Source organism: Lagenorhynchus albirostris, chromosome 18 (genome assembly GCF_949774975.1).
Source record: "Lagenorhynchus albirostris chromosome 18, mLagAlb1.1, whole genome shotgun sequence".
Taxonomy (NCBI): Eukaryota; Metazoa; Chordata; class Mammalia; order Artiodactyla; family Delphinidae; genus Lagenorhynchus; species Lagenorhynchus albirostris.
This window is the reverse complement of record NC_083112.1, coordinates 4,805,423-4,822,285: the sequence shown is the minus strand read 5'-3', so window position 1 is coordinate 4,822,285 and position 16,863 is coordinate 4,805,423. Positions and strand designations below refer to the sequence as shown.

The window sequence follows — 16,863 nt, the reverse complement described above, 5'->3', positions numbered from 1 at the left end:
GGAGTTCCCCGAGTCGCGCGCTCCGGAGCCGGGGAGGCATCCGCGGGGAGCGGGCGGTGCCGGCGCGGGGAGTGGGCGGGGCCCCGAGGGGTGGGCGGGGCGCGCAGCCGGGCAGTGCAGCTGCCAGCAGGCCGGGCATTAGGGCCTCGGCGGAGCCCGCTCCCCAGCGCGCTGGGCGGGGTGTGCGGCGGGCGGCTTCGCGGGCAGGCGCGGGCCGCGAGGCAGCGGCTGCGCCCTGCGCCGGGGAGGAGCCGGGGGCGGGCGGGCAGCCGGCAGGCGGGGGCTGGGGCCCGCGGCAGGGAGTGCCGGAGCGCCGGCGGCGACGACGGCAGCGGCGGCTGAGCAGGGTCGGTGCGTGGGTCCGCGGCAGCTCGGGGTCCGCCCGCTGGCTGCGGTGCGAGCGGGCGGCCCGGCTGCCCTCCTCCCCCGCCCGCCGCCGCCGCCGCTGTGATTGGGTGGAAGATGGCGCTGGGCGGATGGAAATCCTAATGACAGTCTCCAAATTCGCCTCCATCTGTACCATGGTAGGTGAGGCGGGAGGGCGGCGGGCAGCCCTCGTCCCCGCCCTCGCCGCCCGCGGGGCCTTGCGCGGGACCGTGGCCGGGAGGGGGCGGCGCGGGCCGGGCGGGGGCGGTTGGACGGCGGGGCGCAAGCAAGCGCGGAGCGGCCCCGGGAGGCTGGCGCGCGAGGGTGGCCGGCGGGGGCGGCGCGGGTCGTCGGTGCCCGGGCTCGGCCGCGGGTCCCTGCGGCGCCGGGTTGTGGGCGCGCGAGCCGGGCCGCGGGCCCGGCCGGGGCCGGAGGTGGAAGTACACGAGCGGCGCCCGCGTTTCCGTCCGGCGGCGCACGGGTTCGGGCCCGGCTGGCCGGGCCCGGAGGGTCCCCAGCGGGCGAGGGGCTGCGGCGGGAAGGCAGGGTCCCCTTACCGGCCGCGAGGGCACGGAAGTCGGCTCAGGTTTCCTCCCCGCGCCTCTGGCGAGGCCGAGTCCCCGCCGGCGCCGAGGGGAAGGGGGTGTGTGTGAAGGTGGAAACTTTAAATAAGTGCTGTCGAAAATTTCCCCCTTTTCTCCTCTTCTGAGAGGAACAAGCTCTCCCGTGTCCAGCTGCGTGTCAAGGTGGCAATCTTGTCTTTGGGAATCCACGTTGATCTTCAAAGCAGCTTAAGCGTTCCTGTCATCTGTTTACTTGAACGCCCCAGACGCATCAGTGTGTGGCTTCAAGTGTTTCTGTGCAGGAACTGACGGCAAGGGTTGCTGTCTGTGTTTTACTGGGGCTTTTAAATCGACTTTAAGGGAAAAGTACTAATGCCTGTGGAAAAGTCCCGAGTTGAGCAAAACGTGGGTGCGTTTAAATCTTGGTGTTTTGTGGTTGGTCAGAAGAACCAGTTTTCCACACGGTGGGGCGAATTCGTTTTATTAGCTCCTTATGACTTACATCTTGCCATCTTAAGTATGAGCCATCACAGAAAAAAAGTTATTTTTCACCACGTGGGCCTAGTGATGATGTTATTAAAGACTTCTGAAATCTCTCCTTCTGTTTTATGGCTTATCAGACCTTTTTATGCATGTGGGAGGTCCCCCCCCCCAGCAATCTTCCATTTAAGGGTGGTACGTTTCATATACCTTTCTTTAAGGAGCGGTGAATCAGATAGAAAAGATGCTTTAGAAGCAGATTCTGTACTGCACGCTGAGGAACAGTATAAAAATGGCTGAAATCAAGTGGGATTAAAGTCTACAGTATTAAAGACATCACACTGAAGAATGAATCATGAAGAATCCATTTCCTCAAATGGATGTTTGTTTTTCTTGCACAATTCATATTTTAGGAACCATTGATGTTAAAGGGACTGTATTTTAATTTTCTTTTTTTAAAAATTAATTTATTTTTGGCTGTGTTGTGTCTTCATTGTGCTTCATTCGTTGCGGTGCGTGGGCTTCTCATTGCGGTGGCTTCTCTTGTTGCGGAGCATGGGCTCTAGGTGCGTGGGCTTCAGTAGTTGAGGCTCACAGGCTCAGTAGTTGTGGCTCGCGGGCTTTAGAGCGCATGCTCAGTAGTTGTGGCGCACGGGCTTAGTTGCTCCGCGGCATGTGGGATCTTCCCGGAACAGGGCTCGAACCTGTGTCCCCTGCATTGGCAGGCGGATTCTTAACCACTGCGCCACCAGGGAAGCTGAAAGGGACTGTATTAAAAGGATATCCAAGGATCAGGTAGATTAATTATTTTTAGATATGCCAGTTTTTATTGTCTTTCTAAAGGAATGTGATAATTAAGTCTTTGAAAGTGATAATCTTACCAGATTGCTGAGCTACACAGATTGTCAGGTCATAGTTCACTGTCAAAGTCTAGAGTTTGTGGAGTGATGTGTTGCTCTTCACTGTTACATCCACTCAAGTATATCAGGTATACATTTAGCACCTACTACGCACAAGAGGGTGTGCTGAGTGCTGGGGATACAGCAGTGATCAAGACAGCCTCTGCTTTCATAGTGTTTACATTCTAGTTAAGAGAGACAAACAATATTCACATAAACGTATTAATATATGCTCTAATCAGGTTAAGAAAATGAGGCAGAGAGAGATTTGCCAAGTCAAACACTGAGTAAGTGGGATTTTGATCTCAAGAATTTTAGACTCCAAAACTCTCTCTAGGGCTTCCGCTCAGGTGCATTAATCACATGCGGTGTGTGTGTATTGTTGGCAGATAGGGAAACATCAGTGGCCGGCCAAATGAGATTGATCCAAAAAGTAGTGTTAAAATTGTATGTGCCTGTGTTCATATTTGAATACATTCTGATGCGCTCCCAAGGTAGTGCTAAATATGTCAAAGTATCCTGCAATCTTATTCTTTAAAGAGAACTTCAGTCTGTCTTCTGAGATACTACAAAATTGACAGTCAAGAAAAGCAAAGGTATTTATCTCTGTGCCTTTGTAGATTTCTGACCTGGTCACAGCTGTCTCTCAAGCAGGTAGCCTTCCTTGAATAATCTTAGCCCTGTCCCTCCCCACCCTCCATCCCCCTCATACAATTTCACAGCAGTTTTGTGATCTCAGTAGCACTTACCATACTTGCTGTGTTGTAACTTTTTCTGTTATCTCCTTATTGGATTCTGAAGGCCTTAAGCGAAAGGACCATCATTTATTTCACAGTTTGGTGGAGCAGTACCTTCTGCATACAGTAAAAGTCCCCCTGCATCCTTCATTTCTTCTGCTGATGTCTGGGGGCAGTAAGTTTGGTTAAACATGCCTGAGATTGGGGTTGTGTGTGGGGTGATGCAGAGGAGAGGGGCTAATCCTAATGAGAATGATCTCTCAGAATCAGCAGCTGTGAAAACGCTTATAATGAGTTGACGTTTTATTCTATAAATAATAACGTTGACATAATTTTTTCACATGTCAACACAAGGTACCTGGGCAAATAGCAATACCTTAATAGGATTAAGTAACTGTTAAAAACAAATCTCTTTTGATGTATCTTATTCTAGATCACAGTTGTTCCTCTGACATGCAAAAGTCAGTTAAGTTTGTTTCTCTTAAGTTAGTGTTACAGCCTGACAGTGTGAGTGATTATGTTTAGGTTGCAATGAATCAATTTGCAGGGTACCTCTGGAAATGCCTCTTGTTGTTTGCCCATGAAATAATTTCAGTGTCACGTGGTGCTTGTTTTGCTGATGAAGTAGCTTCAGACTTCAGGGCCTGGCGCAGAGTAGCTACCTAATATTTAATATTATACCTCATAATTATGAAATAATGGGGAAAGTGACCGAATGCATGTAGAGGAATGGCCTGTGTTTTGAAATTGAAGTGTAAGCTGTAGAGCAGCTTGTGGTGGCCCAGGAGTAGAAAGTGACCATACGAGTCAGGGTTGTTAGGAAGCACAGCGCTGGGGGCTCCACGGATGTGAGAAGCACCCTCGCTTCCTGTTTGGGTTGTAGGAGTCCTGGCGGGGAAGGGCGTGCAGGGAGGGGGTTGGATAAAGGAGAAGTCGTTGCAGGGGAACGTGGTGGATCGTGGGGTGGCCTGGCTCCTTGCCCACCCCCAGTCACTGGGTGTCAGCTAGATCCCCTAGAACATGGTGTCATTGAAGCCAAGGCCACAAGTCTGCTGCTTGGTGGGTCTGACAGGTTTGCTTTGAAAAAGCCTGTACCCAGCACAGCACCCTGCGCGTGGGAAACTTTAAGCTGACTGCACTTACTGCAGGAAAGTCACAGGTGAGACTGGCTCTTTGTCTTTTCTTATTGTTTGAGTCTCGCTGGGGTCACTCACGCAGAGTCAGATGCGTGTGTGGTCAGTGCAGTTTATCATTCCAGAGGGAGGGGTGGGAGGAAAACCTCAGACCCCGCGGTGCCTTGCTCGTCGGGGTGCGGGGTAGGCTCTTCATGTAGTCCGAATATTAGAGTAAATGATAGCAGCCCTCGTTCCTTCTTGAGAAATAGGGTGGCTGTGATTCTTTTATTAGTGAAATATTTAATTAATTTTTATTAATATTTTAGTAGTAAAAAAGTGTTTCCTGTGATGGGAACATTCAAAGTGAGTTGCCATTGGTTTAATAATTTTGCTGTTTTTAATGTTAATTTAAGAGAGATGAAAACTTCAAAAATAAGGAGTCTTCTGTCATATAAATGGTTGGATAAGGAATGTTTGAACATGTGTTTGAGGACCTTAGCAGAGAGATCCTTTAGAATAAGTTTTATTTAAGCCTGCTGATCATTCGAATTTGGCTAAAATACATATTGGACATTAAAAATTGCACATTCTCATTATAGAAAATTTGGAACGTATTCTATAAAAAAGAGTTTGGAAACTCTTAAGGTAGCAGAAAAGAAAATAACTTACTTTCCCTCCCAGAGCTTGTCTTGTCTATTTTTAATTTATTTTTATTTTTTAAATTTATTTTTAATTTATATTATTTATTTTTGGCTGCATTGGGTCTTTGTTGCTGCGCACGGGCTTTCTCTAGTTGCAGTGAGCGGGGGCTACTCTTCGTTGCGGTGTGCGGGCTTCTTGTTGCGGAGCACAGGCTCTAGGCGCACAGGCTTCAGTAGTTGTGGCATGCTGGCTTCAGTAGTTGTGGCATGCGGGCTCGGTAGTTGTGGCTCGTGGGCTCTAGAGCGCATGCTCAGTAGTTGTGGCACACGGGCTTAGTTGCTCCGTGGCATGTGGCATCTTCCCAGACCAGGGCTTGAACCCGTGTCCCCCGCATTGGCAGGTGGATTCTTAACCACTGCACCACCAGGGAAGTCCGTCTTGTCTTTTTCAAAAAACTATGCCCTAGGTAAAATTTCACATTTCAGTTTTCCACGTGAATTATTGGCACTTACCACAAATAAAGGTAAGACCATTGGGATTTGAAACTTTTCATATGCTTAAAAAGTATCGTTTTAAATACCATGTTCAATTAGGTGAAACAGGTATAAAGACTCTAGTCTCATATCATTTGGCTTTGCTTACCTCTTGGTGGTTTTCTCCTTCCACCTCCAACTAATCTTTTTATAATAGATCTCTGAGTAGGTTAATTATTTACTGTCCCACGACCCATGTGGCCAGTTCAGCCAGACTTGATCGCAACATACCTAGTTTTCTTCCTTGGTTCTTGGCTTCTGATAGGCCCCCAGAGACTTGAGTCCACTTCCATTTTCTCACAAGTTCTTTCTTCCTGCCTTTAAAGTCAGATTTATTGAGGCTCTCCTGAAACTTTTACTGTCTCAGGAAAGATTATTTAAGCATTTGTTTAGCTAGCATTAATTCCTTTCCAGAAACCTTCATTTTTTAGATTTAAATAATCTGATTTTATTTTGAATTCTCTTTCAGTAGCTCAATTCCAGAAACTCAATATAGTATTTTGTAATGTATCCTACTGCATGGTATATTAAAAAGAGCAGTTGGACCAGAAGGAAACTTCTAATCCAGATTTTGACATTTAGATCTGTGCATATGGGAAAGTCTCCTAAAACTTTGTGGGTTGGTTTTTCTCATCTGTAAAATAAAGGGGTTGGACTAGACGCGTAAATATTCCTTCTGTGTTTGTTTCCTTCTCGATCGAAAACTCATTATTCTCTGATCCTTTGAGTGTTTATAAATTTTATTTATTTATTTATTTATTTTTTGCGGTACGCGGGCCTCTCACTGTTGCGGCCTCTCCCGTTGCGGAGCACAGGCTCCGGACGCGCAGGCTCAGCGGCCATGGCTCACGGGCCCAGCTGCTCCGCGGCATGTGGGATCTTCCCGGACCGGGGCACAAACCCGCGTCCCCTGCATTGGCAGGCGGACTCTCAACCACTGCACCACCAGGGAAGCCCTGTAAATGATTGTTGATACCATCATTTTGGGAATGCTAATTGTGTTTAATTGATTTTCTTTTACCTGTTTGACCCCCTTCACCCATTCCTCTCCACTCCACCACCTCTGGCAAACACCAGTCTGTTCTTTGTTCTATGAGCCTTTTTTTTTTTAAGATTCCACATATAAGTGAGATAATATGGTATTTGTCTTTCTTCACTTAGCATAATACCCATGATATTCATCCATGTTGTCGAAAATGGTAAGACTTTTAGTCCTTTTTTATGGCTGAGTAATATTCCATTGTATACATATACCACATCTTCTTTATCCATTCATCCATTGATGACATCAGGTTGTTTCCATATCTTGGCTGTTGTAAATAACGCTGCCTTGAACATAGGCATGCATTTATCTTTTTGAGTTAGTATTTTTGTTTTATTTGATAAATATCCAGAAGAGGAGTTGCTGGATCATATAGTAGTTTTATTTTTAATTTTTTGAGGGACCTCCATATTGTTTTCCATAGTTGCTGCACCAACTTACATTCCCACCAACAATGCACAGTGTGGTTCCCTTTTCTCTACATCCTCACCAACACTTGTTATTTCTTGTCTTTTTGACACATTCTGACAGGTATGAGGTGACATCTCATTGTGGTTTTGATTTGTATTTTTGTGATGGTTAATGATGGACAGCATCTTTTCATGTTACTGTTGGCTATGTGTATGTCTTCTTTCGAAAAATGTCTATTCAGATCTTCTGTCCATTTTTTGATCGCATTGTTTTTTTTTGCTGTTGAGTTGTCTGAGTTCTTTTATGTATTTTGGATATTAGTCCCTTATCAGATATATGATTTGCAGTAGTTTCTCCCATTCAGTAGGTTGCATCTGATGATGTTTTAAATAATATAAGGTGCGTGGAATTAGATATGTTAAATATGAATTATACTTAGTTTCCTAGTTTGTTTGTTTTTTTCTTGTCTGTTTGTTTGTTTTTTTGGCCACGCCGGTTGGCTTCTGGGATCTTAGTTCACTGACCTGGGATTGAACCCTCACTCCCTGCAGTGGAAGCATAGAGTCTTAACCGCTGGACCACCAGGGAGGTCCCCCTGTTTTGTTTTTTTTTTAATGTTACAGAATTTATGGAAAATTACGGTCCAGAGTAAATATATTTCTTCCTTCAAAAATATTTACTGGAGTTTAGTGATATCACCATTTTATTCATTAACAGGCTAATCCACGCTGTTTACTTATTTTTGACGTTGTTTTCTTTAACAATGCCATTTTAAAAAAAAGATTTGAGGGACTTCCCTGGTGGCGCAGTGGTTAAGAATCCACCTGCAAATGCAGGGGACACGGGTTTGATCACTGGTCAGGGAAGATCCCACATGCCACGGAGCAACTAAGCCCTTGTGCCACAGCTACTGAGCCTGCGCTCTAGAGCCTGCGAGCCACAACTACTGAAGCCCGCGTGCCACAACTCCTGAAGCCCAGGTGCCTAGAGCCCATGCTCTGCAACAAGTGAAGCCACTGCAATGAGAAGCCCAAGCACCGCAACGAAGAGTAGCCCCCACTCGCAGCAACTAGAGAAAGCTTGTGCACAGCAGCAAAGACCCAACACAGCCAAAAATAATAAATACATTAAATTAAATTTAAAAAAAAGATTTGAATTTGTACCTTTTTTGAGATTCTGCATTTATTTTTGTGGGTGTGAGTGTGACCTTGAACAAGTTACTTCGCTGTGCCACGGTTTTCTTGTCTGTAAAATGGGGGTGAAATAATGTCTACTTCATAGGGTTATAGAATGGTACCTGGCCCAGGGTTAATCATCTGTAGTGTTTGTAGTTATTATTATTACCTTTGTAAAGTGACTTGCTCCCCTCCATGAGGTAAGGACTCATTGGCACTACTAATTCTAGTAACCAAAATTGAAATTTTTAAAGTAAAATGCAGTTATTTTAGTTCATTTTCATCATAAGAAAAATTAGTTTATTAATACTATATGCCTCTGAGAAAGCAGACATTTACTTTGACGTTAAGTGAGCTAGATTATTATATTGCAAACTAAGAATGTAGATTATCTTTTTTCCCTGTTTTGAATATTTTGTAGAAAGATTTTATTCCTTTCGTATGGGAATAAAAATGTTCTAATTTGTAACATTCTCAAATATGTTCTAGAAGTTTAGATAAGTTGGGAATACTACTTTTAGAAGAAAAGTCTTATTTTTTCTACCAAAAAAATAGCATACCAACTTTTTGTCATTGTTAGAATGAAGTGTGTGTTAGCTTCAGGCCTTATTTCCTTTCAGATTTTCCTGTTCTTTCCTGAGGCCATATTGTTGCACTTGATTCACTCATGCCTCTGCCCCCACTGGAATGATATCTCTTGTTGGCCTGCGGTGCAGTTACCCAACCTGCTTTTTTTAGAAGAGGATTATTTGAATATCTGTAAAATAAGGTGTCGGTAGAAAAGGGTAAATGCTAGATGTTGTGAGGCGTTAATGGGTGGCTGAATTTAAAAATTTAATCAGAGACCCAGTATTGTTGAAAATAACTATACATAAGACTTCATCATTTAAAACCTTGTGCATAGAAGTTGTATTAGAAGGGGAGAGACAGTTTATATACGTAATTCGTTTTGGAAGAAAACCTATGAAGTCTTTACTTTCACAGAAGTACTCAGTCAAGAATGTTGTGATATCATGTAGTGTGAAGTACGTGATATTTAATGTAGAACATGATTGCGTGAGGTGCTGTGTATCTTCACTCTCCTGTGTGTTCACTGGCTTATCCTTTGCTGCCGCTGCTTCAAAAGAAAGATCATTAGCTTTTCCTAAGAGTTGTGTGGTGTCTACGGAATGTCTAAGCGTGCTTAGAATCTCCATCTGTAGTCGTCCATGCATCTAAAGCTGCATGCCAATAACAATTTATTTCCAACTGAAAACAAGAAGTGGATGTTCTTCCAGTGATAACAGACAGATGTTCTTATTGAAATGCTTCGTAGGTGCAGGAACCAACCAGCATTTCCTCCTTGTGAATAGTGGTGTACTTTAATGGAGTTAGAATATTATTGCCTTTGATTTTATTTTAGTGCTTTTTATTTCAGTGACCTAAGTAAGCCTTCTGCCTGATGGTAAGTATATAAGCGCTTTTCATGGAAGGAGGGGTGGATTTATTATTTTTAAGCTAATAGCGACGTGTTCTCTGTCTTTTGTTTTTTTTTGTAAAGTGTCTTTCTTCATGAGTACTTTCAGGAAGCATTCGTGGAGGCTTGCATTCTGTCAGGGTGTATGTGGGTCCTGAGAATACAGAGATGACCATGATAAGCTCTGGTCTTACAGAGCTTCCCATTCGGTGTGTCCCGAATGGGTTATGGTCGTGCAGAGAACACCCAACTTCTGGTGGGTTTTCCCTGTGAAAATCCAGCCTTCACCTGATGACCACACTTGAAAATCTGCATCTTCTTTGAAAGAAATCTGCATCTTCTTCACTTGTCTTCTTCTCTGAAGACATTTATAGATTGCCCTTTTCAACTGAAAAGATGTAAGTGGACTCTTCCACCTTTTCTGTCTCTCTGTTTGTGGTTTGTTCTATTACCTTAGTCCTTTCAAGGTGGCATGGCTGCCTTGCCCTTCCTTTCTCGTGTCCTGCCGTCTCTCTCTCTCGGTTGCAGTGTTTCACCCCAGATGTCACCATCTTTCCTTTTTACTTCTGGGACCGCACTGTGCTTATTATACCACCTCAGCGTGTTCTGTTAATGATGACCAGGGTCATCTCGGCAAACTTGGTGAGGTGGGAGGTGACTTCTGTAGTTTTCAGCTTCCCGGGGAATGTGTGTGGAGATCTGGCGCTCGGTGGCCTTAGTGGTGCTGGTGCTGAGTACTTTGCAAGCCGGTTTAGCAAACGTAGAGACGATAAATCCAGGCTGGATGATTAACAAGAATTAGGATATTTGGGTCCATTTTTGGTTGACATAAAGCTGATGAGCCCTCTCTAAATGGGACGTGGTGCTGTGACAGGAAGAAGGCTGGGCTGAGTAGGCGTGGCCCTGTTGAGAAATGAAATTTCATGATAGAATATTTGTAAAAAGCTTCAGAATTGTATTCCTGGTAGACATGGAGTGGTTGGTAAATATTATTTTTTTAAAGCTGTCAATTATATATTTTTATTGAATTTAAATGCTAGAAAAAAGTATTCGAAAGCATTTATCTCTTCATCTATTTATTTGTAATACCGCAGAACTCCTCTTTAAATACTTGCCTATGGGAAATTTTTATTAATAGACCTATTTTTGTCTTATTTTCCTTCTGTCTTTTTTACAGCCAACCTATGTTTAGTACTGATTCTGAACTATAATGATGTGGTCGCTTTTAGAAATGGGGTGGTATATATGCCTTTGAGGTTGAATGAATTGTTTTGAACTATCAAAATGAGGATTTTAAAAGTGAAATAAACCACTCAGGTTTAGCTGTATGCATTGTTAAAGAATACTATGACCTTTGGTTTCCTTGGAAACAGTAGTTTCTTTTAATTCTTCATTTTTCAAAAGTCAAAAAAAATTATTATTTTAAAGAGTACAAAATTGTGTGAAGTAAAAAAACCTATCTCTTGCAAAGAGAAGGAGGGGGCAGCCCTTTCCAAGAGTTAATTATTTGTTAGAGTCTGTGTGTGTGTGTTTGTGTGGCTGGACATTACCTGAGCATATATAAACATACAGTATTGTGTGTGTCATCACCCCCCCCAATAAAATTTGCAACTTGCTCTTTTCACTTATGTATTGAATATAATGGACATTTTTCTTTGTCATTATATTGCTTCATTCTAGGTCAGAACTGTGCTCATTTCTCCATCATCTTCAGTGTTGATCATACTGGAAAGGTTGGATTATATAATACTGATTGCATATTTTCATTTTCTTTAACATCAATTGTGTTAGTGTCCTAGGGCTGCCAAAACCAAGAACCCCAAACTGTGGTTTAAAATAACAGAGTTTTACGGTCTCACAGCTCTGGAGGCCAGAGTCCAAAATCAGCAGGGGCTGGGGGTGGGCAGAGCTGGCGCCTTTGGAGGCTGTGGGGAGGCTGCTCTCTGCCTTTCTCCTGTAGCTTCGGGTGGTTCCCGGGCAGTCTTTAGTTTGTGGATGCATCACTCCAGTCTTTGCTTCATCTTCACTTGATGTCCTCCACTTTGTCTCTGTTCCTTCATATCGTCTTCCCTCGGTCCACGCCTGTTTCTGTGTCCACATTTCCCCTTTTTATACGGACGTCAGTCATACTGGATTAGGGCTCACCCTGATGACCTTTAACTTGATTACCCTTGTAATGACCCTGTTTCCAAATAAGGTTCATATTCTGAGGTACTGGGGGTTAGGACTTTCAGATGTTTTTATTGGGGGATATGATTTATCCCAATGCAACAATGGAGCAGTCAGGTTCATTTTTACAAATCAGTATCAATGATGTTCATTAAGTAGGTTATGTACTAGACACTAGAGTTGCATTTAAGTTTCAGACTTTGTCCTCAAAGGACTTGCAGTCCTTTATATATTTTTTCATATATATGAAAAAATCAATAATGAAAGTAAAATGCTACATTAGAAAACACTTAATGCAAAAGAAAGCAATAAAGGGGAAATAGGAAAAAAGACAGGAGTCGGAAAAAATTTATAAAATTATGAATTTTACCATATACATCTTAGCTTGTCAGAATCACCTTTAGATTTATACTAGCATAATTCCAGTGGTATATAGGAATGTTATTCCTATATAGGTCCATTCCCTTTCTCCCCTTTTAGGGTTTTATTTTTATATATATTACATCTGTTAATGTTATAAACACAGCAATACATTGTCATAATTAGTACTTTACCATCTGTTTGCTAAGCCCATTACAGCTTTGCTCCAACCCGCCCCTTTGTGCTGTTACTGGTATATGTATGACGTATATTACATTTATCTATATCGTGGGCCCAGTAATACTTTATATATTGTACATACATAACTATTTTATACAATTGCTTTTTAAATCAGTTAAGAGGAGAAAGAAAAAAATGTGTTTATGGTGTCCTCTGTAGTGAAACAGTTACTGTCACGGGTCCTCTTTTTTTGTTCATGTGGACAACAATTATTATCTGAGGTCATGTGCTTTCATCCTGAACAGCCTCCTTTAGTATTTCTTGTTAAGTCATGTCTGCTAGCAAAAAATTATCAGGGTCTGGGAAAATCATTGTTTCACCTTTAGTCTGAAAGCTTTGCCAGATTTAGTATTCTTGGTTGACAGTTTTTTTATCTGAGCACTTTGACTGTGTTACCCCACTGCCTTCTTGCCGCCTGGTTTCTGTTGAGAAGTCAGCTGTCAGTATTATTGGCGTCCCTTCTAAGCGACTCATCCTTTTTCTCTTGCTGCTTTCAAGTTTTTCTCCTTGTCTTTGACTTTCAGCATTTTCACTATCATGTGCCTGTTTGTGGGTCTCTTTGTGTTTGTAACCTATATATTCTTTTTTAAAAGAATAAATTTATTTATATTTATTTTTGGCTGAGTTGGATCTTTGTTGCTGCACGCGGGCTTTCTCTAGTTGGAGTGAGCGGGGGCTACTCTTTGTTGTGGTGCGCGGGCTTCTCACTGCGGTGGCTTCTCTTGTTGTGGAGCACGGGCTCTAGGCGCGCGGGCTCAGTAGTTGTGGCGCGTGGGCTCAGTAGTTGTGGCTCGCAGGCTCTAGAGTGCAGGCTCAGTAGTTGTGGCTCACGGGCTTAGTTGCTCCGCGGCATGTGGGATCTTCCTGGACCAGGGCTCGAACCCGCATCCCCTGCATTGGCAGGCGGATTCTTAACCACTGCGCCACCAGGGAAGCCCTGATCTATATATTCTTAAATTCTGGTTTATGTTAAATGCCTGTACCTTTCAGTTGGGAGTTTGTTTTTTTTGGGGGGGGGGAACATTTTCGTTATAGTATAATATATCAACTTTGTAGGTCAGAATGATTAGATTAATTCAGAATCGTTACGTCTCAACCAAGAATATATTACTATAGTTAAATATTACATTCTCACAGAAGACATTCATAAGAAAATTGGACACAAACTAAAATGAAATGATAGTATGAATTCCTTTCATGAGTTATACGTTGTTGTGCCTGTAGATTAGCTTCACCGTGTATTTATTCTACAGATAAAATTGTTTAGTGTTCTTTGGAAAGGCAGTGGTTATGAGGGTGTCCCGCTGCATGTTTATCGGATGGTGTATTAGATTTCTAGGGCTTCTGTAACAAGAGCTGCAAACTGGGTGGCATAGAACAAGGGAAATTTATTGTCTTACAGTTCTGGAGGCCAGAAGTCCAAATCCAAGGTGTTGGCAGTGTTATGCCCCCTCTGAAGATGTTAGAGAAAGAAATGTTCCAGGCCTCTCCTAGCCTCTGATAGCCTCACCTGGAAGTATTGAGCCTCAGGTATTCCTTGGTTTGTCAATGGCCACTTTTACCTGTGTCCCTTCACATCATCTTCCCTCTGTGTGTGTCTGTGTCTAAATTTCCCCTTTTTATAAGGACACCAGTCATTGGATTTGGGCTCACCTTAATGACCTCATTCTAACTTGATTACTTCTGTAAAGAACCAGTTTCTAAGTAAGGTCACAATCCAAGCTACTGGGAGTTAAGACTGCCATATATCTTTTTTTGGGGCGAGGGATACAGTTCAATTCATAACAGATGGCTTAAAGGAGTATTGCCATCTTAAGTTCTTTCAGAAATAAGATAGGGACTCAAGGAACTGTAGTTTTTTAAGGGGAGTAGCAATTAGTTAGTTTGGGTATCTTTTAAACTAACTAGTTTAAATATCTCTAACCTCACTTATGAGCCAGGATTGGAGCTCTGTAGTTGGTGGAATTTATACTTAATTTTGCATTAAACTAATAATGGCTGACCTTTTCTGGAAGTCGATGTATCAGTAGTTAGCTGACTGCTTGATTTTTTTTTTCCTCTTTGTGACTGCTCAATCCGTCACCTTCTACCCAGCCTCCCACACCCAAGTCTTTCACAGTTGTGTAATATTTTCTTTTAGTTACATGGATGCTTAATAAGAAATTTTACTGTTTTACTGATTATAAAAGGAATAAATGTTTGTGATGGACAGCAATGTGTAAAGAAACTAAAAGTCACCTATAACCCATTAATCAATTACTAGTATTTGACAACATGTTTTTTGTATGTTCTCTTGGTCGTTTCCATACGTGGCAAACACGGTTTTTAAAACACAATTTGTATTAAATATTCTTTTACTGTCCTGTGGGTAATTGAGTTAATTATTAATGTTAGTGCTCTCAAATCAGACATTTTAATATATTCACTCTTATATCTTTCTATTCTGTGATGTCTTGGAAACCAAGATATACTTATTTTTGTTGTTTCTCATTTTCTCTATTGATAACAAAAGTTTGGTGTAACAGATTTAGAGAGTTTTGGAGTTAAAAAAGGACCTTATGACAACTAGCCTTTTATAGTAACAAGTAGTACAGGGGAACTAAATCTGAGATCCCGATATTTCACAGTGATAAGCAGATTCTAAATGAACTCCTTCAACATAGTGGTTTAGATTGAAGTTATGTGGGAACTAGTTTATGTTATTATTAATTTGTCCTTCCTTCTGAGAAGCTACCAAACTGGAATAGCAAGCATTGGAAGAAAGTGGTTATGCAGGAAGTCTTCAACTAACAGACTGATTTCCAAAGGTCTTTTTTTTTCAAAGGTCTTTTTAAAGTCAGTTGATTGGCGCTCATTATTGATTCTCCCATAGAAACAGTGCATAAATTCAGCTCCTTAGCCAAACGGACAAGGTGTGTTTTAGCCCTGATCGGTTACTCTGGCTCAGCAGCGTCGTGGCACATGGTTCACGCAGAAGGGCTACCGTTGCCACGTGGAAAAGTGGGGCTCAGAATTTCATGTCTTTTGCTACCTGTCATTCTTCAGGAAGGAGACTCACTGGGAAATGTCTTACACTTGTATGGTTACTTGAGGAGAACCTGACGTTTGGGGAGGGTAGTGTGATGAAGAGTAGGCGTTCTGTGTCTGACACAGACCCGCGTTCAAGTTTCCCCTCTGCCATTTATTAGTTACAACTTTGGACATATTACCTTAAACCCTTGAGTTTATTTTACATGTAAAATGGGCCAAAAATAATATGTGTAACAATTGGGTAGTGCTTACTGTGTGCTTGACATTATTCTAAGCCTTTTACATGTATTAATTCATTTAGTTTTCACAGTAGTTCTTTGAGGTTGGAACTGGTGTTATCTTTTACCGATAAGAAAACTGAGGCACAGATAGCTTAAGGAGTTTTCCCAGTGTCATACAGAGCTGGGATTCAAATCCCTGGAAGTCTGGATCCAGAGTCTTTGTTTATAATTGCCATACTCAACTGCTTGTCCAAAAATACTGCTCTGAGGTTACTAGGAGGAGTAAATATGATAGTATGTCAGGGGTCTGGTTCAGTAAATGTTAGGTCCCTTCTTCAACTCCTTCGGTGTCTGCGAGCAACCCTGTGTTTTCATGGCTCACTGCGTACTCAATCACAAATTACGAATTCCCTGTATCAGCAAAATGAGTTTTAATAACATACTAGCACTTCTCTTGATTTGTCTACACATTACCTTCTTACTGCAGGTGGAAATCCCCAGTCAAAATTTAGGCAGTTTCGGGGACTTCCCTGGTAGCGCAGTGGTCAAGAATCCGCCTGCCAATGCAGGGGACATGAGTTCGAGCCCTGGTCCGGGAAGATCCCACATGCCACGGAGCAACTAAGCCCGTGCGCCACAACTACTGAGCCTGCGCTCTAGAGCCCGTGAGCCATAACTACTGAGCCCGTGCGCCACAACTACTGAGCCCATGCGCCTAGAGCCCATGCTCTGCAACAAGAGAAGCCACCGCAAGGAGAAGTCCACGCACCGCAACTAAGAGTAGCCCGCCCTTGCTGCAACTAGAGAAAGCCTGCGTGCAGCAACGAAGACCCAGTGCAGCCAAAAATAAATAAATAAATTTATTAAAAATTTAGGCAGTTTTGGGTGAGTAGAAAGGGGGAGGGACAGACATGGGGAAGGGTCTGTCCAGCACAGTGGTGGAGTCACTGGATGTCAGGGATCATCAGCGCCTGTAAACCCTGGCCGTCAGCACTTCCCACCGGGGAGTAGGGCCTTCTCTTTGTAGTTTTGAATTATACTTACCTCTTTCTTAATTTAGGTTCTAGTGAAAAAAATTAACCTTTAGATTAAAAGTTACACACATATTCAATGAAGGAAATCATATTTTTAAATAGTTCACATTAATATTTTCAAATCAGATTTAACATTAGTTTTTTCCCCTTAACTTCTTTGAATCCTCTTCCTTTTTAATTGGAGTGCTTACAGAAGGCTTTAGTGGAATTCCTGTGTAGTGTTTTGAAGTTATGTAGTAATCTGTAGTTTTAGTACGTTGTTTTGGCTGGATACTCCCTGTCAGCTGACATGGAAATAATTGTGAAATCTTCCAATCTCTTGTTGGAGCAGATGAACATTTTGCAATTAAACATTTTTAATTTCAAGTTAAGATCTTTTAAAATGAATCT

At 42.6% G+C, this 16,863-nt stretch overlaps 1 protein-coding gene across 2 annotated transcripts in view; it reads left to right on the top strand.

The window, feature by feature from the left end:
* Positions 1-319: 319 nt before the first annotated feature.
* The window catches only part of USP12 (ubiquitin specific peptidase 12), a 77,571-nt gene continuing 61,027 nt past the window's right edge, over positions 320-16,863 (top strand). For both annotated transcript variants that reach the window (XR_009536850.1, XM_060129514.1), the window contains exon 1: positions 320-524. Coding sequence is in view for 1 of the 2 variants with exons in the window: in XM_060129514.1 (XP_059985497.1) it covers positions 477-524 (48 nt within the window). In the remaining variant the exon portion in view is untranslated. The remainder of the gene's footprint in view (positions 525-16,863) is intronic.